Raw genomic sequence first — 22,200 nt, 5'->3', positions numbered from 1 at the left:
GGTAAATAAAGCCTTCTTGGGCTTAGTGGTTATTCTATGGCTGAGGCCCAATAGATTCACTTACCAAAATCTCCATTTTTTTTTTCTTCACTGTTCTCCTCCGTATGAGTTTTACACTTTTATGACACATATAAACACATTCCTCCAGCCCCTTCATTTCACACTTAGAAGTCAAAACACAAACTAAAACCTGAAACCATAAACTTGGTCCCTTCTTAATGTCTCAAACTACAGCAACAATGCGCGAGCGTGTTCCAGACGACGTCGTAGAAGACATCCTGGCTCGGCTACCAGTGAAATCCTTAACCCGATTTAGGTGCGTTTCGAAATCTTGTAACTCCATCATCACTGACACCACTTTCATCAACAAACACTTCAAGCTCAACCTCAACCAATCCGAATCATCAATATCCGCAAACACTCACAGTGGGTATTTGCTATATACTACAGAGGATAAGGATAGTTCATCATCTTCCAAAGAATTGTGTACGGTTGCTTGCAACAACGACCGCACACTGACCCAGGTTTCTAGGTTTGAAATCCCCTCATTTTTTGACAAGTACATGATTGTTGGTTTCTGTAATGGCTTGTTCTGCCTAGCTAGTCGTGAGAAAGAACTTTGTCACGTTATTTATTTGTGGAACCCAAGTATTAGAATGTTGAAGAAACTTGTAGCTACTCGCTTTAATCGCAAGCATAATGAAAGAGCCGCTATTGGATTTGCTTATGATTCTCTGAACAGCGACTTCAAGATTCTGAGAATTGTGTGTGATGCGATGTTCAATGAATCAGAAGCTGAAGCAGAGATTTACACGTTAAGTTCGGATTCGTGGAGGAAGGTTGTAATATCAATGGAGTCCTTAAGGACTGAACCAAAACTTGGGACTATTTGTTGTGTTTGGGGTCCCTTTACATTTTATAATGGAGCTCTGCATGCTTTAGCATTTAGCATCGGCTATTTATTCATTTTGTCCTTTGACATTAGCGATGAGAGCTTCCATGAGATAATGATGCCTCGTAATCACTTAGATGGAGTGACTATAAATATACCTAAACTTGCAGTGCACAAGGGATTGCCGGCTAATTTCGTTTTCGCTCATGATCTTGGCAATGAGCGTAATGGGAGTGTCTTATGCCACGTATGGGTTATGGAGGAGTATGGTGTGCCCGAGTCTTGGACTAGAAAATTTGTGATACCAATGGAATGGGTTTGTATGGGTCATTTCTTTGGCTGCACTAACAATGGTGAACTTCTCATTAAGAATGCCACTGGGCTGGTTTCATTTGACCTTGAGAGTCAAAATCAGAACATTCTTGCAATTGAAGATGCTAATTGGGTGGCTTTCTCAGCTAATTCAATGGAGAGCTTGGTTTTACTTGATGGGGGTAAGTAAATGTGAAAATTAACTTCAACTATTATATAACTCTCAGTTTTGCCACCATCATTGTGAAAATTAACTTTAGCTAGAATAGCTAAGTTTGTATATAACTTTAGCTAGTACTTTTGATGCTGAAACTAAGGTTGTAATTGCTTCCATCCTTGAGTTTAAGAAATCTCTCAATATGAATGGGTGAAGTTAGCTAAATTGCATTTGAGGAATGATAGTTGGAAATGTTAAATTGAGGTCAATCTTATTGATTTTGTTTTTCTCTTTTCAGTGAGCATTTCTTATAAGCAAATTTACTGCTTGAGCAGAGAATGCTAGGCTTAGGGTTGCCTTTTGCTAATCCTTGGCCCTGTTCTAATAATTCTAACTTAAGTCAATTTTGGAGTTTAAATTTTCACCTGCGCTTTTTTTTTTCTTTGTTTCTTTCTTTTCCTAGGCTTTCTCAGCAGCCAAATAGTGACTGTCATTTGTTAGGACTTTGGACAAAAAGTTTAATAATGATTAACTTTTTTGTTTACTTGATTTTGTTCAATATTGGCTTTGCTTTGTGTCTCATTTTGTTTGGTTCTTTTTTTTAGCCTCTGTCTGGTTGCTGTAAAATGGAAGGAAAATGACTATTAACCCAGTGTTAATATTAGTTTATACACTACCAGTTAATTGAATTAACATCAATAGGGACTAGAGAGAATGTGGAGGTTGCAAATATTAATAGTTTTGATGTGTTTTTGTACTGTCTACCGGTAGGAGGATTGTTTAGCTGTTTGTGTCTATGTTTGGTGAAAGTAATTGTGGGTAACAATGTGTATTGAGGTTTGGAAAATTTTCATTGAGTACTGTCTACTTTATTTTGTATAGATTTTGTTATTATTGCTGAGAATATCCAGCAATTCTGTGCACATTGTAGGTGTTATCAATGTTACAAGTAGCAACGAGACGTATTTAAGAGTATACCATTGTAGTTAGCAACTCCGAAATGTGCTAAAAATGGGGATTTTAGATAGCTAAGCAATTTTGTTCTTTAGTACTTTTGCCATTGACCATTCAAAAACCCATTAGCCTAATTGGTCTGCATAGTAATGTTTAATTCCATAGCTATTTCTGATTGAATATTGTTGTCAAATGTTCTCAAGTCCAACAACTAGCAGTAGTTGAAATTATGCTCCCATTTAGAAGCTTAAAACAGTGGAATCTTGATTGATCATAATTAACCGTGGAAGAAACAAAACTTGCGTTAATATCATTTGTAGGTGTTAATGTTCCAATGAAGGAGGACAAATTTGAAGTATTTGTCATATGCATGTGTGATTTTAGGATAGGAAAATTTTCTGTATTATTATTGTTTTTGATAAATAATAGAACTTCATTGAAAGGAAATATCAAACACAAAGAAATGTCTTGTGTGCTGAGGAAAACATGAAAACCACAAAACTAAGATGCAATTTTATTATTAACAGGTACAACTTTTTTTTTTACTATTGATTTATAAGAGATCTAATGGTTGAAAATTATACCACTAGCCATGTCATCATTAAAAATTTGTTAATGGCCATGTGAACTGACCTATTTAATGGCACCTTATTTTTCTCATGCTCGTTCATTACTCAAAATGTTTACACAGATCGAGAGAGTTTGAGAGAGGTGGAAGAGGAGAAGAACTCCAATGTTTGCTCCATGGATGACCTAGGCGGTGCATTGGGCAGCGGTGGTGGCCTAGGCAGCAGCAGCAGCAGCAGTGGGCTGGGCAGCAGTGGCGATGGCCACAGCAGGGCGACTTCATAAAAATTAATTGGAAACTTCCTTAGCCTCTTTAGCTTCCTTTACACTGGTGGTTTTCTTGTGGCAGCTTCTTTATAGAGCTTTGCCTCTAGGAACTGTTCTTTCTAGGAGAAATATAACCACTGATATGACCAAGGATTATCTTAATTTAAGGATGAACACAATTTACTTTCGTACAATTAAGACATAAATTTTTGCTCTGTTTTTCATATGTGATAGATGTAAAAATAGTATTTCTATCTAAATTATGGGCACAAGTTTTTCTGCATTGGAATTAGATGTTACTGCTACAAAGTTCATAAAAATACAACTTTCCATTCAAGATGATCTTTTGAAGAAGCACTCTACCACCAATTGATGATAAAGGATTAGGTTGCCAACCATCAATACAACCGGTAAGGCCTAACTTCCAAACTTGATCGGTACAGTGGGTAGTGTAATGGCTAATACAATAAATAGATGAGCCTAAAACTGCAAAGTAACTCAATCTCTCAACCTCTGTTACTGAAAACGGATTGAGCTTTTGCTTTTGCTCTGCGTCTGTGTCTGGTACTTCAATGGAATACCATTCTATCTGTGTTTCAATGACTCCATTATTCTATCTGTGTTTCAATTCTGTCACCGAAGGTCGTTTGAACCAGTTGAAACCACTGAAAACGATGACGGGTCTATCTTCATATGGCTTCAATAGCCTTGACGTAGACAAACTTCTCTCAGCCATAGCACTAGCAGGTAGCTTTTCTTTTGTTTTGATTGAAGATAGTACGTAAGGGTTTGGGTTGGAGCTGGGAATAGTTTATACATACATAGAGTCTGACTAGGATCTCCAGTTTCTGAGGGGAAAGCAACCTGTTATAGCTTCCTCAAATGCAAGATTCTTTGCAGCCCCTTGGGATTAATCTCATGGAATATGTGAGTTACAAGTACAGCCACATGTTCAGCCCCATATGTTTCTCAATTGATTTTTCAAGTCTCTAACACAGAAAAGGGAACTTAAAATATTACTTAGAAATTATAATCAAAATGACAATTCAATAATAGAACTCTACAAGTGAAGTCAAACACATTGTTTAATCAAACCAAGCTATAGGAGTACCCATATTAGGGACAATTATTTTATATTGGAGCATTATATTTTTCCTCTTATAACCTGTCCAAAAAAATATATTTCTTTTTTTTCCTTATAGCAATACACTCACTATTATGTTGTTGGGGGGAGGGAATTTGGTGTACTAAATAATTACTTATCACATGTAACTTAGGTATTAAATGAATTGAGTTCTACATAGGTATTGAAATGATCAGTTCCACACAGAGTCAACTGATCCACCACCAAATTGGAAGATGTAGTTTGGTAAGAACTATATCGAGTTAAGAGCTTGATACCAGTTTTCATAGTCTCAGAACTCATACAAACCCTACATGATTTAAAGATTTTACATTCAGACAAAAGTTTGACAAGTATGAAATTTTGTTTGACAAAATGAATTGAGTTTTACATAGGTATTAAATGAATTGAGTTCTATATAGGTATTGAAATGATCAATTCTACACTGAGTCAACTGATCCACCACCAAATTGGAAGATGTAGTTTGGTAAGAACTATATCGAGTTAAAAGCTTGATACTAGTTTTCATAGTTTCAGAACTCGTACAAACCTTACATAATTAAAAATTTTACATTCAGATAAAAGTTTAACAAGTATGAAATTTTGTCTAACAAATATGAAATTTGTTTTACCAAGTGGATTTGGCAAGCTCCACTCACAAAAAGATTATCTTCCCCACCCCTCCTCTTAATTATTATTACCTTACTTTCAACAATAGGCAATTATTAATCCACATCCCAACTAACTTTGGTATTTTGAGAGGAAAAAAAAAAGGGGGGGTTGAAAGTGATTCACTTCGGGCAAATAAAGCCTTCTTGGGCTTAGTCGTTTTTCTATGAGGCTTAGGCCCAATAGATTCACTCACCAAATCTCCAAAAATTTTTTTTTTTCCTTCACTGTTCTCTCCATATGAGTTTTATGACACGCATAAACATGTTCCTCCAGCTCCTTCCTTCATTTCACTTTTTTTTCACACTAAACAGTCAAAACACAAACTAAAACCTGAAACCTTGAACCTGGTCCCTTCCTAATGTCTCAAACTGCAGCAACAATGCGCGAGAGTGTTCCAGACGACGTCGTAGAAGACATCCTGGGTCACCTACCAGTGAAATCCTTAACCCGATTCAGGTGTTTTTCGAAATCTTGGAACTCCATCATCACTGACACCACTTTCATCAACAAACACTTGAAGCTCAATCTCAACCAATCCGAATCATCAATGTCTACAAACACTCACAGTGGGTATTTGCTATATACTACAGAGGATAAGGATAGTTCATCATCTTCCAAAGAATTGTGTACGGTTGCTTGCAACAAGGACCGCACACTGACCCAGGTTTCTAGGTTTGAAATCCCCCCTTTTTTTGACAAGTACATGATTGTTGGTTTCTGTAATGGCTTGTTCTGCCTAGCTAGTCCTGAGAAAGAACTTTGTCACGTTATTTATTTGTGGAACCCAAGTATTAGAATGTTGAAGAAACTTGTAGCTACTCGCTTTAATCGCAAGCATAATGAAAGAGCCGCTATTGGATTTGCTTATGATTCTCTGAACAACGACTTCAAGATTCTTAGAATTGTGTGTAATGCGATGTTCAATGGATCAGAAGCTGAAGCAGAGATTTACACGTTAAGTTCAGATTCGTGGAGGAAGGTTGTAACATCAATGCAGTCCTTAAGAGGGTGTGAAGTGACTGAACCCAAACTTGGGACTATTTGTTGTGTTTGGGGTCCCTTTTCATTTTATAATGGGGCTCTGCATGCTTTAGCATTTACCACCGGCTATTTATACATTTTGTCCTTTGACATTAGCGATGAGAGCTTCCATGAGATAATGATGCCTCGTAATCACTTAGATGGCGCGACTAATTATTTCAATAAACTTGCAGTGTACAAGGGATTGCTGGCTAATTTTGTTTTTGCTCATGATTTTGGCAATGAGCATGATGGGAGGGTCTTATGCCACGTATGGGTTATGGAGGAGTATGGTGTGCCCGAGTCTTGGACTAGAAAATTTGTGATGGAATGGGCTTGGACGTTTCATTTCTTTGGCTGCACTAACAATGGTGAACTTCTCATTAAGAATGCCACTGGGCTGGCTTCAATTGACCCTGAGAATCAAAATCAGAACATTCTTCCAATTGAAAATGCTAATTGGGTGGCTTTCTCAGCTAATTCAATGGAGAGCTTGGTTTTACTTGATCGGGGTAAGTAAATGTGAAAATTAACTTTTACTATTATATCACTCTCAGTTTTGCCACCATCATTGTGAAAATTAACTTTAGCTAGAATAGCTAAATTTGTATATAACTTGTGAAACTAAGGTTGTAATTGTTTCCATCTTTGAGTTTAAGAAATCTCTCAATATGAATGGGTGAAGTTAGCTAAATTGCATTTGAGGAATGATAGTTGGAAATGTTAAATTGAGGTCAATCTTATTGATTTTGTTTTTCTCTTTTCATTGTGCATTTCTTATAAGCAAATTTACTGCTTGAGCAGAGTATGCTAGGCTTAGGGTTGCCTTTTGCTAATCCTTGGCCCTGTTCTAATAATTCTAACTTAAGTCAATTTTGGAGTTTAAATTTTCACCTGCGCTTTTTTTTTTCTTTGTTTCTCTCTTTTCCTAGGCTTTCTCAGCAGCCAAATAGTGACTGTCATTTGTTAGGATTTTGGACAAAAAGTTTAATAATGATTAAATTTTTTGTTTACTTGATTTTGTTCAATATTGGCTTTGCTTTGTGTCTCATTTTGTTTGGTTCCTTTTTTTAGCCTCTGTCTGGTTGCTGTAAAATGGAAGGAAAATGACTATCAACCCAGTGTTAATATTAGTTTATACACTACCAGTTAATTGAATTAACATCAATAGGGACTAGAGAGAATGTGGAGGTTGCAAATATTAATATTTTTGATGTGTTTTTGTACTGTCTACCGGCCGGAGGATTGTTTAGCTGTTTGTGTCTATGTTTGGTGAAAGTAATTGTGGGTAACAATGTGTATTGAGGTTTTGGAAAATTTCCATTGAGTACTGTCTACTTTATTTTGTATAGATTTTGTTATTATTGCTAAGAATATCCAGCAATTCTGTGCACATTGTAGGTGTTATCAATGTTACAAGTAGCAATGAGACGTATTTAAGGGTATACCATTGTAGTTGGCAACTCCGAAATGTGCTCAAAATGGGGATTTCAGATAGCTAAACAATTTTGTTCTTTAGTACTTTCGCCATTGACCATTTAAAAACCCATTAGCCTAATTGGTCTGCATAGTAATGTTTAGTTCCATAGCTATTTCTGATAGAATATTGTTGTCAAATGTTCTCAACTCAAGTCCAACAAGTGGCAGTAGTTGGAATTATGCTTCCTTTTTGAAGTTTAAAACAGTGGAATCCTGATTGATCGTAATTAACAGTGGAAGAAACAAAAAATTGTGTTAATATCATTAGTAGGTGTTAATGTTCCAATGAAGTAGGACAGATTTGAAGTATTTGTCATATGCATGTGTGATTTTAGGATAGGAAAAGTTTTTGTATTATTATTGTTTTTGATAAATAATAAAACTTCATTGAAAGGAAATGTCAAACACAAAGATATGTCGTGTGCTGAGATAAACATGAAAACCACAAAACTAAGATGCACTTTTATTATTAACAGGTACAGCTTTTTTTTACTATTAATTTATAAGAGATCTAATAGTTGAAAAATACACCACTAGCCATGTCATCACTAAAAATTTGTTAATGGCCACGTCAACTGACCTATTTAATGGCATCATTCATTACTCAAAAAGTTTACACAGATCGAGAGAGTGAGAGAGAGGAGGAAGAGGAGAAGAACTCCAATGTTTGCTCAATGGATGACCTAGGCGGTGCTTTGGGCAGCGGTGGTGGCCTAGGCGGCAGCAGCAGCAGCAGCAGTGGGCTGGACGGCAGTGGCGATGGCCACAGCAGGGTGACTGTATAAAAATTAATTGGAAAAATCCTTGGTCTCTTTAGCTTCCTTTACACTGGTGGTTTTCTTGTGGCAGCTTCTTTATAGAGCTTTGCCTCTTGGAACTGTTCTTGCTAGCAGAAATATAACCACTGATATGACCAAGGATTTTCTTAATTTAAGGATGAACACAATTTACTTTCGTACAATTAAGACATAAATTGTTGCTCTGTTCTCATCAAAAAAAAATTGTTGCTCTGTTTTTCATATGTAATAGATGTAAAAATAGTATTTCTATCTAAATTTTTGGCATAAGTTATTCTGCATTGGAATTTGATGTTACTGCTACAAAGTTCATAAACAAACAACTTTCCATTCAAGATGATCTTTTGGGGGAGCACCCTACTACCAGTTGATGATGGACTAGGTTGCCAACCATCAATACAACCGGTAAGGTCTAACTTCCAAACCTGATCGGTACAAAGGGTAGTGTAATAGCTAATACAATAGATAGATGAGTCTAAAACTGCAAAGTAACTCAATCTCTCAACCTCTGTTACCGAAAACGGATTGAGCTTTTGCTTTTGCTCTGCGTCTATGTCTGGTACTTCAACGGAATACCATTCTATCTGTGTTCTATGACTCCATTATTCTATCTGTGTTTCAATGACTCCATTATCCGTCACTGAAGGTGGTTTGAACCAGTTGAAACCAGTGAAAACGATGATGGGTCTATCTTTATATGGCCTCAATAGCCTTGACGTTGACAAACTTCCCTCAGCCATAGCAGTAGCAGGTAGCTTTTCTTTTGTTTTGATTGAAGATGGTACGTAAGGGTTTGGGTTGGGAGCTGGGAAGAGTTTATACATGTCTGACAATGATCTCCAATCCTTTTGGAATTCGGAGTAAGTATTTCAAGGTTTCTATTAGCGATTTTTTTTTTTTTTAAAGATGATTCTGGTAGTGATTTAAAAAAAATAAAACACCAACCCCTAACCCCCAAAAGAAAAAAAATCTAATCTTTGACATTATTGCTAACAAAGGGTACAAATATATCAACCCTGTTCTTTTTCCAAAGCTGATGAAGTAGTATTGTTGGCAGTCATGAGAACGGTTTTTGTGTTTTTTTTTGGCTATAGGGGTTTTTGAGTTTTTGGTTTCACACTTTCACGTTTGTTTTCTAGGTTGTAGGATTTTAAATCCTAATCCTAAAACATGAGTGTATTTTATATTGCAGTCTAATTAAAAAAATTAAAAAATAAAACAAATTATAATAAGGTGTAAATTTGTGAGTCTTGCGAACCTAATATGATGGTTTTATGACTAAATAAAATAAAAGAATGTTGATAGCATTGATTATTTTTTGGTTATGCCGTCTATGATTCTACAGAATAAGAGTGATGCTAGAGTAGTTATCATAGTAATTTTGATGGGGAAATTAATATTTATTTTGATTTAGGACATTCTTTCTCTTCTTGGTGGCATGATTAGTGATTTTGACGATGTTGGTGTCCCTTCACTACGGTAGTGTTGATACTCAGTTTGGCAGAAAAGCTTAATAGCAGGAAGAAGCTCAACAATATGGGAAGAAAAGAGTTAGTAAATTAAGAGAAAAACCATTAAACCTGAATGGCAGAAATAATGGATTATAGGGCTAGAAAATAAGAAATGGGCCTCAAAGGAAGCAAGAGGGTCTAAAGGAACCCAGAGAAAGAAGTAGTAAACCCATGGGTATTATATGAAATGAAAAGCAAGAATGGGCCAAAGAAGGTCTGAAGTAATGAAGTAGGTGAGTAAGGGATTGATGGAAAAGTCCATGAACCCCAAAAGTAAAGGATATGGTAATTGGGCCGGGGAAGCTCAAAAGAGTTAGTAAAAGCACATAGAAATACAGAATTAGAATAGGCCGAGAATGCCCAAGGAGGAAGAAATGGGCCGAGGAAGCCCATAAGCAATAGAATGGGTCGAGAAAGCCCAAAACAGCATGAATGCAAGCCCAATGACAATATGGGGTCACTGTAATTAAGTGAAAGAAAAGCATACAGCAGGCCCAAAAGAGGCCCAGTAAGCATGGATCAAATAACACCACAGCAGGAATAACAGAATGGCATGGCAGGAATGCTAGCAAATCCACAGAAGGAGCAAGGAGTGGGTTAATAAGAGAAAAGCCCACAATCAAGTAAGGCTCAGCCCTTGAAGGAAGTAAGCCATAAAGAATGAAGGCTCAGAATGAGCGACAGAACGCACAGACAAGCCTTCAAGCCATGGCAAACGCATGAGCAGCAGACAAGCTTTGGACACATATGAAAGTAGAGCACGCATAAGGCTCAAGCACCACCAACCTGTACCCAGCTAATACAAGAGTGGTGGGCCATGGGTCAGAGGTAAGAGAGGATATGGTCTAGTAGTGTGGAGAAGGGGGGAGTCTATTCTAGGGTTCCCGCTCAAACTCTTTTGGGGGAAATGTCCTTTTGAGATGACATGCCACCCAAAATAGGGAAGGATGAGTTGGAACCACTAAGTGCATGCCACGGGGGATAGTGAGAGAGAATTCCCACCCTTATCTAGATGGGAATGCCACGATAAACAAGCAAATAAAATAGAATTCTTTGTTTGGTAATGGGATGTGGCACGGCTAGCACAAGTAAGTGGTGGTGACTGGGCAGCTGACAAGCCAATGGGTGGTCTAGAAGGACACCCACACCCAGACAAAAATGGTTAATGGGTAAAATAGTAACAAAATCCAGTCACGACAGGCAGTATATAAGGAGCCTTCGTCGTGCACAATAGATCATCATCCCAATTACAAGAGTATCACAACAACAACAATCACAACGAGAGTCATAATATCACAACACAAACAACACATCACAACATTACACAAGCAAGGACTAGAAAGAAAAGAGTGAAAAAGCAGAGTAGTAGAACTGAGAAAAAGAAAGAAAGCTAGAAAGAAAAACGGAGAGAGAGAATGACAGACATGCACCAATAGACTAATCCCTTCTCTCCCTCTAAAAGCCTACCCTATATTAAGGATTAAGGATTTTTTTTTTTTTTTTTGGCATAAGCCATTCAGCCCCATTCTCTCAAAGTGGGTAATTTCTACAGTAGGATCTTCTTGTGAGGTTATCCACATTGAGGAAGTAGTTCCTTCTTTGGCCTTAGTTTCGTAATGCAACTGAGCACAACAGACTAACCATTTCTTTTTTGATTTTATTGTTCAGTATTATTTCTCTTTTATCTTTGCCATTTCATTTATAATGCGTTTCTTGTTGTTGTGCTATTCTTTTCTTTATTTTAATTGAGTATCATTTACTTGTTTTAGCTAATAGCAAGTGCATTTTCTTTATTGTTGTTATATTATATTTGTCTGCCGTAACTATTTTGTAACAATTTCATTTGCCATGGGCATGTGACCAAAGATTCCAACAAAGGGGCTTTAGTTTGCGCACAAGCCGATTTGAGGTGAGTTGCAGTCGAACTAGTCCCGACTCTCCAACCTAGAACATTTGGGCCATCGTGTGGTAGAAGGTAGTCCAGCCCACAAATCTCAAAAAAGGTCCACCACAGGTAGTTTAAACATCAACTAGTTTCTCTCTCTTTGTTCTTCTACGTTTAAATGTAGGTAAGATTCTGGTCTTGCTGGGAAAAGAAGAAGAAGAGAGAATTAGACAAAAAAGAAAAAGATTATCATAGGAAAATCTAGGAGCATTAGCATGCGATGTCAAAAAACGTTATATTTTACTCCCTAAAAACTTACTTTATCTATTTTGTCATCTCATTTTATAACTCTCCCAACATTCCAGTTTCTATTTTTAGATACATCATAATAAAATAATATAAATTTATTAATAAAATAAATATAAAACTACCCACTCTCTCCTCTCTTTTTCATCATCCCCAAACCTAAACCCAGAACAGAACAACCCAGATCAAGCCAACCACCGAAGCTCAGCCACCACCACCACCAAAAACAACCAAAACAACCACCATAATCACCCACACCAACAACCACAACAACCACAAATCACCACCAAAAAACCACCACAACCTCACTACAGATTAACACCACAAACCCAACACTATAAAACCCACCCCAACCAACACGACAAACCCCCACTGCCATGAATCTATAGACCTATGGCAACAACCCACCACCACGACAACACCATATACACAGAAACCCACAAAAAAATCAAAGGAAAATCCACACAAAACCCACAATCACCAAGCAAGCAAACCAGTAAGCACCGAACCATCAAACACCACCTAAATCCGATCAAAACGCCACCCAAATGTTGACCCCAAATGACCAATCCAAACCCCACCAAACAACCGACCCAAACTCCACCCACAGCCACCGATCGACCGAAAACTCCAACTACAACCACCACTGACCCAAACTCCGATTTGTGCCAACACCGAAACCCACCAACTAAAATCTCCAAGATCACGAGGGAGAGTTGTGAGAGAAGAGAGTTTCAGAGAGTTAAGAGAGAAGAGAGTTGCAAAGGGTCATAGAGAGAGAGAGAGAGAGAGAGAGAGAGAGAGAGAGAGAGAGAGAGAGAGAGAAATGAAGAAATTAATATTATTTGGGTTTAGAAACTTGTGAACAGTGGGTTGTAAATATAGGTGCCTACTGTTTACGGGTTCTAAAATTTTTAGGATTTACATATTGGGTTAGAACACTTTTTTGAGCTCTTAGTTCCTAAAATAGCAATTGGGGGTGTTTACAACCCCAATGCTAGTGCTCGCATATTTTGTATTAAAATATTTTAGATTGGTTTTATGAGTGATAATGATGTTGGCAGTTTGCCTTTTCATTTTGAAAATTTAGGATTACCCTAATGAGCCATATGGTTTGTCTTCATTTTTTATTCAGTTGGATGATTCTATAGGAAAGTCAAATGTGTATTTTACTACATCTTAAGTAATTAAATTAAACATAAATATAACTTTTTAATCATTGTGCTCAAGTGATCAAGTTGAAAGGCTTTTCAAATTATTGAAGTTGTAGCTGCACTAGAGCACCCCCTTTGGGAATTTTAGGCTTTTCAAATGTAAATAGCCTCAATGCAAATTTTTAGAAGTCTACATTTCAGATCATTATCACTCATTTTTAGGGAATTATAGAAACTATTAACTGACCAATGGATAGGACTATTTACTTCAAGATCTAGCTCCCCACAGAGAGAAGCTACAGGGGTCTGGTCTCCTGCCATTTATTGTGTAAAGATCAACTTTAAAATTAGGCCCAAGAAATCAGTCATTCTGATGCAGAAATTGGTGGTTCATGAGCAATGTTGGAAACTCTGTGATTTCTAAGGGGAAAAGCAACTTGTTATACCTTCCTCAAATGCAAATTTCTTCGTAGCCCCTTAGGATTAATCTCATGGAATATGTGAGTTTCAACTAAAGCCATATGTTCAGCCCCCTATGTTTCTCAATTGATTTTTCAAGTCTCTAACATAGAAGAGGGAACTTAAAATATTACTTAGAAATTAGAACCAACATGACAATTCAATAATAGAACTCCACAAGCGAAGTCAAACACATCGTTTAATCAAACCAAGCCGTAGGAGTATACATATTAGGGACAATTATAATATATTGGAGCAATATATTTTTCCTCTTATAACCTATCAAAAAAAACATATTCATTCTTTTTCTTATAGCAACGCACTCACTATTATGTTGTTGGGGGGAGGGAGTTTGGTGTACTAAATAATTACTTATTACATGTAACTTAGGTATTAAATGAATTGAGTTCTACATAGGTATTGAATTGATGAGTTCCACACTGAGTCAAATGATCCACCACCAAATTGGGAGATGTTTAAGCAATAGAGTGGCAGTTTGATAAGAACTATAGCGAGCTGAGAGCTTGATACCAAGTTTTCATAGTCCCAAAACTCTTACAAACCCTACATAATTAAAAGATTTTACATTCAGACAAAAATTTGACAAGTATGAAATTTGTTTTACCAAGCGGGTTTGGCAAGCTCCACTCACAAAAGATTATCTTCCCCACCCCTCCTCTTAATTATTATTACCTTACTTTCTACAAATTGGCAATTATTAATGCACATCCAAACCAACTTTGGTATTTTGATTCATTTCGGGTAAATAAAGCCTTCTTGGGCTTAGTGGTTATTCTGAGGCTTAGGCCCAATAGATTCACTCATCAAATCTGCATTTTTTTTCCTTCACTGTTCTCCTCCGTATGAGTTTTATGACACATGTAAACATATTCCTCCTCCTTCTTCATTTCACTTTTTTTCACACTAAACAGTCAAAACACAAACTAAAACCTGAAACCTTAAACTTGGTCCCTTCCTAATGTCTCAAACTACAACAACAATGCGTGAGCGTGTTCCAGACGACGTCGTAGAAGACATCCTGGCTCACCTACCAGTGAAATCCTTAACCCGGTTCAGGTGCGTTTCGAAATCTTGGAACTCCATCATCACTGACACCACTTTCATCAACAAACACTTGAAGCTCAACCTCAACCAATCCGAATCATCAATGTCCACAAACACTCACAGTGGGTATTTGCTGTATACTACAGAGGATAAGGATAGTTCATCATCTTCCAAAGAATTGTGTACGGTTGTTTGCAACAACGACCGCACACTGACCCAGGTTTCTAGGTTTGAAATCCCCTCTTTTTTTGAAAAGTACAGGATAGTTGGTTTCTGTAATGGCTTGTTCTGCCTAGCTAGTTATGAGAAAGAACTTTGCCACATTATTTATTTGTGGAACCCAAGTATTAGAATGTGTAAGAAACTTGTAGCTACTCGCTTTAATCGCAAGCATAATGAAAGAGCTGCTATTGGATTTGCTTATGATTCTCTGAACAACAACTTCAAGATTCTGAGAATTGTGTGTAATGCGATGTTCAATGAATCAGAAGCTGATGCAGAGATTTACACGTTAAGTCCGGATTCGTGGAGAAAGGTTGTAGTATCGATGGAGTCCTTAAGAGGGTATGAACCCAACATTGGGACTATTTGTGATGTTTGGGGACCTTTCAAATTTTATAATGGAGCTCTGCACGCTTTAGCTTTTACTGTTGGCTATTCTTTCATTTTGTCCTTTGACATTAGTTATGAGAGCTTCCATGAGATAATGATGCCTCGTAATCACTTAGATGAAGTGTCTATAAATTTCACTGAACTTGCAGTGTACAAGGGATTGACAGCTGATTTTGTTTTCGCTCATGATCATGGCAATGAGCGTGGTGGGAGAATCTTATGCCACATATGGGTTATGGAGAAGTACGGCGTGGCCAAGTCTTGGACTAGAAAATTTGTGATACCAATGGAATGGGTTTGGATAGGTCATTTCTTTGGCTGCACTAACAATGGTGAACTTCTCATTAAGAATGCCACTGGGCTGGTTTCGATTGATCCTGAGAGTCAAAATCAGAACATTCTCGCCCTTGAAGATGCTAATTGGGTGGCTTTCTTGGCTAATTCAATGGAGAGCTTGGTTTTACTTGATGGGGGTAAGTAAATGTGAAAATTAACTTCAGCTATAATATCACTTTCAGTTTTGCCACTATCATTGTGAAAATTAACTTTAGCTAGTATAGCTTAATTTGTATATAACTTTGGCAAGTACTTTCGATGCAGAAACTAAGGCTGTAATTGTTTATATCCCTGAGTTTAAGAAACTTCTCAATATGAATGGGTGAAGTTCTATAAATTACATTTGAGGAATGATAGTTGGAAGTGTTGAAATGAAGTCAATCTTTTTGATTTTGTTTTTCTTTTTTCAGTGGGCATTTCTTATTAGCAAATTTACAGCTTGAGCAGAGAATGCTAGGCTTAGGGTTGCCTTTTGCTAATCCTTGGCCCTGTTCTAATAATTCTAACTTAAGTCAATTTTGGAGTTCAAACTATAACCTATGCTTTTTTTTTTTCTTTGTTTTTTGTTTTTTTTTTTCTTTTCTTAGGCTTTCTCAGTGGCCAAATGGTGATCGTCATTAGTTAGGATTTTGGACACAAAGTTTAATAATGATTAACTTTTTTTTTGCTTGATTTTGTTCAATATTAGCTTTGTTTTGAGTCTCATTTTGTTTGGTTCTTTTTTTATTAGCCTGCATCTGGTTGCTGTAAAATGGAAGGAAAATGATTGTTAAGTCAGTGTTTATATTAGTTTCTGCACTACCAGTTAATTGAATTAGCATCAATAGGGACTAGAGAGAATGTGGAGGTTGCAAATATTAATCGTTTTGATGTGCTTTTGTACTGTCTACCGGCAGGAGGATTTTTTAGCTGTTTGTGCCTGTGCTTGGTGAATGTAATTGTGCGTAATCAACAGTGGAAGAAACAAAAAATTGCGTTAATATCATTAGTAGGTGTTAATGTTAAAATGAAGTAGGACATATTTGAAGAATTTGTCATATGCATGTGTGATTTTAGGATAGGAAAAATTTCTATATTATTATTGTTTTTGATAAATAATAAAACTTCATTGTAAGGAAATATCAAACACAAAGAAATGTCTTGTGTGCTGAGGAAAACATGAAAACCACAAAATTAAGGTGCACTTTTATTATTAACAGGTACAGCTTTTTATTATTATTGATTTATTAGAGATCAATGGTTGAAAAATACACCACTGGCCATGGCATCACTAAAAATTTGTTAATGGCCACGTCAACAGACCTATTTAATGGCACCTTATTTTTCTCAGGCTCATTCATTACTCAAAATGTTTACACAGATAGTGAGAAAGAGAGTGAGGAGGAGAAGAAGAACTCCAATGTTTGCTCCATGGATGACCTAGGCAGTGCTTCGGGCAGCGGTGGTGGCCTAGGCAGTGGCAGCAGTGGCGATGGCGACAGCAGGGCGACTTCATAAAAATTAATTGGAAAAATCCTTGGTCTCTTTTGCTTCCTTTACACTGGTGGTTAGTGGTTAAATTTCTGCTAGCAAGAGCAGTTTTGAGAGGCAAAGCTTTATAAAGAAGCTGCCACTAAAAAGATCAAGGATTATCTTAATCCTTGAATTTGCTTATATAGTTATATGGTTATCTATGTGGTTGGATAACACTCAATATAAGGATGAACACAATTTACTTACATACAATTAAGACATAAATTGTTGCTCTGTTAGTCATACATAATGGATGTAAAAATAGTATTTCTATCTAAATTATGGTCATAAGTTTTTTTGCATTGGAATTAGATGTTACTGTTACAAAGTTCATAAACCTAAACCAACCTTTTGTTCTTGGAACTTGATGTGCTCTGGTAAAATAGTTCTTTTGAGAATATGTTAAGAAATACAGCTGAGCTAATGATTCTTTGTTTTGCACATAGTAATGGTAAGCATCTAAAAAGGATGCTTAGTTTTGCTATGATTTTCTTTTGGTCATTCGCAAAATGCTTCTTGGACTCTCCTCTTATAGCAAACAAAACCAAGTCTAGGAAAGATTTGAAAACTAGAAACATGCTTGGTCTATGGTAGTATCATCACCCTAGAACACATCATACTTGGGTCTATGGTGATACTTCTGCTGAGCAATAGCCAATGCATGCTTTCCACGCTAAATATCTTAAAACCAAAATTAGTTCCTTTTATAAAGCAGTTTCTCCTTGATGTTAGTAAGAGAAATACAACAATGTAGGGCAACAAAACTCATCTTAGATGTGTCTGTATTTTGTATTGGTATCTTGGACAGGTAATGTTGAAACCAACCTATTCCACTTCCAGGCTAAAAGAGAATCTCCCAAATCACATACATGGTGCAATTGTTATTTCATAATCTTGACAATCTTGCGAAATGTATGTGTTAGAAGGAGAAAACACTATAAACAGAACAATTTTCACAATATTTCTCACAAAAATTGAGTTGAGGTTTTTATTGATTTTTGTTTGGGCTCATCACTAATAACATCACTTTACTTTTTGCCATCAATAACTTGCCACTTCAATATTTGTATATATTTTGTGAAAAAAGGTTGTCTTTAGAGCTCTTGAATGGGTAAAGAACCTTTCTGAGCTTAGTGGAAAAAGGCAGTTGGCAACCTCTTGGGAAAGAAGTTGCTTGTCAGGTACAAGGTTTTCCTTAAAGATCTCTCATCTATGATTTAACAACTTGTCACAGCAGTTACGAAAATAGTCTGTCACAACATTGTATCTGTAATGGGCCTAAATGTTGTAACATATAACAATTGCAAGATTAGTTATAAGAAATGGCAAGGATGGATAAATCATAATTTGTAAGGCCAACTAAACCTATACAAGTACTTACTCAAAAGTGTAAAACATTAACCAAACAATCAGGCATAACTTTCTTCATTCATTTCCTCTTACTTTCTCTCTTGGAGGCTGATTATCTCAAATCAATTAAGTTTGCATTCATTTCTCCCATCACCCTAAGTCATGAACTTGAACCATTGCAGTACGCCTTAACAGCCTAATACATGTAGAAATTTTTTAAAAATCATACATACCTATAAGAGCATCAAATATGATAGCTATACCCTGAGAAGGAAATTAGATCTACCACTGATGCCTCTTTATTTATGTGCAATGCCATACAACTCGGGGAAATTCTCCTATATAGGAAGGTCCGATTCCCACCCCAAGAATCATGCAAGAATTTAATAGAATGTCCATCCCCACCTTAAAGCTAACAAAGCGATGAAAAGTATCACACTCCTTCCTTATACTTTTCCATAGGCATACCCCATATGGTCCATGTATAGTATTTGATCACCAGCCCCCCACATACTAACATATTTTTTTGTCAACAATCTGTCTCTACGAAGCATCTCTCTTCAAAGCATTTTGCCACAACCATTTACCCAACAATGCTTGATAAAGAACCAAATCTGTATGCCTAACCCCACATTTTGAAGAGGTTCACAAACATTCCTCTAACGATTCCCTTTTAATGTAAGATCATATTAGAAAGATAAAAAAGAACGTTTGATTCACAAGCATCTCTCTTTAAATTTTATTGGGTCGATTATTAGTGTAGGATCTTACTAGTAACTAAATTGGCAACCTCTTGAGGCCAAAGAAGTTGCTTGTGCAAGTACCAAGGGTTTTCTCAAAGATCTTACGTCCCCTGATGGTTTAAGAAGCTTTTTAGATGGGCAAAATACAATAGACAACTCAACATAATCTCAATTTTGAGCTTCAACAGAGTCTAGAAAATGGATATCCATAATGATTCTGTATAAACCAAAAGGTTCTGTTCCCTGAGTAAACTTGAATAATTCAAGGAACAAGAAAAAAAATTACAAAAGGAAGGATAGCCCTTTTCTTCTCTTTCCAAGTCCTCAAGGCAAAAATATGGGATGGAAGAGAAGGGAATGATTCCCTCAAAGATTAAAATTTGCCTAGATCTATATAATTACACAAAATTCCAAATAGAAGAAGCTTAGCCTTTGTCTCCCATGCATATAATAAGCATGCTGGAAATAGCAGCTCTTGCACAAGCAAAAACTCTGCTCTCATCCCTGTTGACCAAAAAAAAAAAAAAAAGCATTATTAAAAAAGGTACTGCAAAATCAAGAAGAAAAAAATAAAGGGAATATTCAAACACTCATACAAAGATCATCAAAGCACTAACATAAAAAAATAACACTATAGTTAATTCAATTTGTCAATGGTGGTAACAAGTTCATAATTACCATATAAGAATCTCAAACCCAAACCACTATAAGGTTTCAATAGTTGACTGCATTGACACTACTGCATGGTTAGTGTTAGTCTAACAAGAAATATATTTCCTATATTTACCATAGTTCACACCGGAAACATGGTTAACAGCGTAACATCAATCAACTAATCATGTCAAGTAAATAACCACATTAAACATAGAGCAAAATTGATGAGGGTACATAAAGGCAGATAATACCTATTAGTTCATTGGCCATTTTGTTCAGCCCATTAGCTATTATAAGACTAGTCTTTTAGTTGTCTATGTTATATTTCGTTCATTATTATGTCTTTAACATTTTGTACCCATCTGACTTACATGTGACTCTCAATGCGAAATTAGATGATCAAAAGATTTACTTGTTACATGCTATTATAATTAACCTGTTTTGAATCACTGTAGGTAGCTTAAGCCTATAAATTGATAATCTATTATTTCAAATTCAATCTTATTTTATTCCTTTTGCTATGATCTTATTTTGGTTCTGAAATTTCTTCCTAGACCCGTTGTAAACATCGATTTTCATGAAAAATGGCATCTTTTAGCTTGTTCATATTAGATCTATGTTATCCTTACTACACAATAAAAAGCCTTTGCTAATTGTTTTGTTCCTTATCACTAATCGTCATCATCTCATATACATGTGGACCTTGTGTGCTGCTCCCTATACCTATGCAAAATATGCGTCCTTTAACACCAGAAACCCTTATAATTTGCTAATGAAAAAACCAAGAGATGCTTAATTCATTCATCTTAATCAATCCTAATCATCCACCTCATAACACCCCCCACCCCCTTCAAACAACTGATGCAAAAACATAAGAAAAAAAACCAAAAAAAAAAATAAATTATCCCCATCACATTCATTGTCCAATAGGTGTACAAAGTGCAGCATTTGATTTCATCATGAAAATTTTCAGGTGTTACTTTACCCGTTAGGAAAGTCTCTTGAAGAATTATATTAGTACCAAATAAGAAAATCCAGCAAATCATTTATTTTTTGTCCCTCTCGCATCTTCAAATATGAAATAAACCTTGGCAAGGATTAACAATGATGTAGGAGCATCTAAACCCATACTAAAGAAGTACAATTAATCCATTTTTCTCAATGTTGTTAGCTATTACAAGACCAATCTTTTATTGGTCTATGTTATGTATTGTCTATTATTATTTCTTCAGCATTTTATAATGTCAGTGATTCATGTATTCATCTGGGTTACATGTGGCAGTCCTTATATCTTTATGAAATTATATATATAGACCACTTACGCTCAATTTATTCATCTTAGTCAATCCTAATCATCCCACTCAAGCACCCACATAACATTCACAACGATATAGTAGATGTGTTCTGTGAAGCATTTGAACACAATTGACTACATCATGAATGTATGTTACTCATTCCCTGTGTCATTGTTTCTATTGCATATAATCTCATTGTACATACTAGATGATTGGTTGATGGGGAATAAACTAATACAAACCCCTAACATATATGTATATATACTGTTCTGTTGGGAATATTTGACAATTTTCATCAATAAAGTGGCAGCATAAGAAGATGGAAAAGAGAATACCTGTTTTGTTAAGGAAGAGAATATGTTTGCTCGTTACACTTCTAACTTTGGTTTCTTTTGCCACCATCCCTGCAAGTCAGGGCTTACACATAAGTCACTGAAAGTAATGTTATTCTTAAGTGCATATAAGACAAGTGTTACATTTAAAAGGCAATCTTGTAGAGAGATAGAAACTTACAGCAACAGAGTATCCAAGATTTCTATATCATTCTCCATGGGATATTTCTCGTTGGACACAATGGAAATATTCAAATCCCTGAAACCACCCAAGTTCTGGTCTCGGCCCTGATCTTCCTTTAACATTGGAGAAACATCAATTGTGATACAATTCAAGTATTGAAAATCCGGTCCGCGTTGCTTATAGATGCAGGATTGCAAGAGAAAGCAGAACTTGCGATCGCGTAAGTGGATAAGCCGCAGAGGATCTCTATTGCTGAGATATTCATCCTTCACAAAAATTTCTTTGGGAACATTCAGGCTACCCTTGAACCACTCGTCCTCATTTAGATCATAAGCGTGCATAACCAAATCATCCGAATCATAAGCGTGCATAACCAAATCATCCGAAGCGAACCAAACCCAGTAGAGAGTATTACCGGCTGCTACAGCTTTACGATTCGAACTCCGTTCATCACGACCATTCCAACCGTTAGAAACCGGATAACCGCCACGTAGCTTGCGCACGAAAGGGTCAAGCTTTGTCCAAGAACGTTCTGTGACATTGTATGTCAAGAATTTACAAT

General features: G+C 36.3%; 4 protein-coding genes across 4 annotated transcripts; all 4 read left to right on the top strand.

Annotated features, from left to right (window-relative positions):
- Positions 1 to 239: 239 nt before the first annotated feature.
- LOC115967110 (F-box/kelch-repeat protein At3g23880-like) lies at positions 240 to 991 on the top strand. Its single transcript, XM_031086191.1, has 2 exons — positions 240 to 839; positions 986 to 991. The coding sequence occupies exons 1-2, from the start codon at positions 240 to 242 to the stop codon at positions 989 to 991; spliced, it is 606 nt and encodes a 201-aa protein (XP_030942051.1).
- Positions 992 to 1,091: 100 nt separating this feature from the next.
- LOC115969338 lies at positions 1,092 to 2,388 on the top strand. Its single transcript, XM_031088961.1, has 2 exons — positions 1,092 to 1,386; positions 2,133 to 2,388. Exons 1-2 carry the CDS (start codon positions 1,149 to 1,151, stop codon positions 2,195 to 2,197), a joined length of 303 nt encoding a protein of 100 aa, XP_030944821.1. The 5' UTR covers positions 1,092 to 1,148; the 3' UTR covers positions 2,198 to 2,388.
- A 2,935-nt stretch (positions 2,389 to 5,323) lies between these two features.
- On the top strand, positions 5,324 to 8,415 carry LOC115967109 (F-box/kelch-repeat protein At3g23880-like). Its single transcript, XM_031086190.1, has 3 exons — positions 5,324 to 6,476; positions 8,056 to 8,222; positions 8,293 to 8,415. The coding sequence occupies exons 1-3, from the start codon at positions 5,324 to 5,326 to the stop codon at positions 8,413 to 8,415; spliced, it is 1,443 nt and encodes a 480-aa protein (XP_030942050.1).
- Positions 8,416 to 14,483: 6,068 nt separating this feature from the next.
- On the top strand, positions 14,484 to 17,359 carry LOC115968914 (F-box/kelch-repeat protein At3g23880-like). Its single transcript, XM_031088452.1, has 2 exons — positions 14,484 to 15,705; positions 16,929 to 17,359. Exons 1-2 carry the CDS (start codon positions 14,535 to 14,537, stop codon positions 17,063 to 17,065), a joined length of 1,308 nt encoding a protein of 435 aa, XP_030944312.1. The 5' UTR covers positions 14,484 to 14,534; the 3' UTR covers positions 17,066 to 17,359.
- Positions 17,360 to 22,200: the final 4,841 nt, after the last annotated feature.

Source organism: Quercus lobata, chromosome 11 (assembly GCF_001633185.2).
Source record: "Quercus lobata isolate SW786 chromosome 11, ValleyOak3.0 Primary Assembly, whole genome shotgun sequence".
In the NCBI taxonomy this organism is placed as follows: Eukaryota; Viridiplantae; Streptophyta; class Magnoliopsida; order Fagales; family Fagaceae; genus Quercus; species Quercus lobata.
This window is presented reverse-complemented; position numbering and strand designations above follow the sequence as displayed.

Coding starts and splice junctions, on each gene's coding strand:
- LOC115967109 (XM_031086190.1), top strand. CDS start 5,324: ATGCGCGAGAGTGTTCCAGACGACGTCGTAGAAGACATCCTGGGTCAC. Junction 6,477..8,055: donor CTTGGTTTTACTTGATCGGG/GTAAGTAAATGT, acceptor TTACTCAAAAAG/TTTACACAGATCGAGAGAGT. Junction 8,223..8,292: donor ATGGCCACAGCAGGGTGACT/GTATAAAAATTA, acceptor TTCTTGTGGCAG/CTTCTTTATAGAGCTTTGCC.
- LOC115968914 (XM_031088452.1), top strand. CDS start 14,535: ATGTCTCAAACTACAACAACAATGCGTGAGCGTGTTCCAGACGACGTC. Junction 15,706..16,928: donor CTTGGTTTTACTTGATGGGG/GTAAGTAAATGT, acceptor ATGTTTACACAG/ATAGTGAGAAAGAGAGTGAG.
- LOC115969338 (XM_031088961.1), top strand. CDS start 1,149: ATGGAGGAGTATGGTGTGCCCGAGTCTTGGACTAGAAAATTTGTGATA. Junction 1,387..2,132: donor CTTGGTTTTACTTGATGGGG/GTAAGTAAATGT, acceptor GTCTACCGGTAG/GAGGATTGTTTAGCTGTTTG.
- LOC115967110 (XM_031086191.1), top strand. CDS start 240: ATGCGCGAGCGTGTTCCAGACGACGTCGTAGAAGACATCCTGGCTCGG.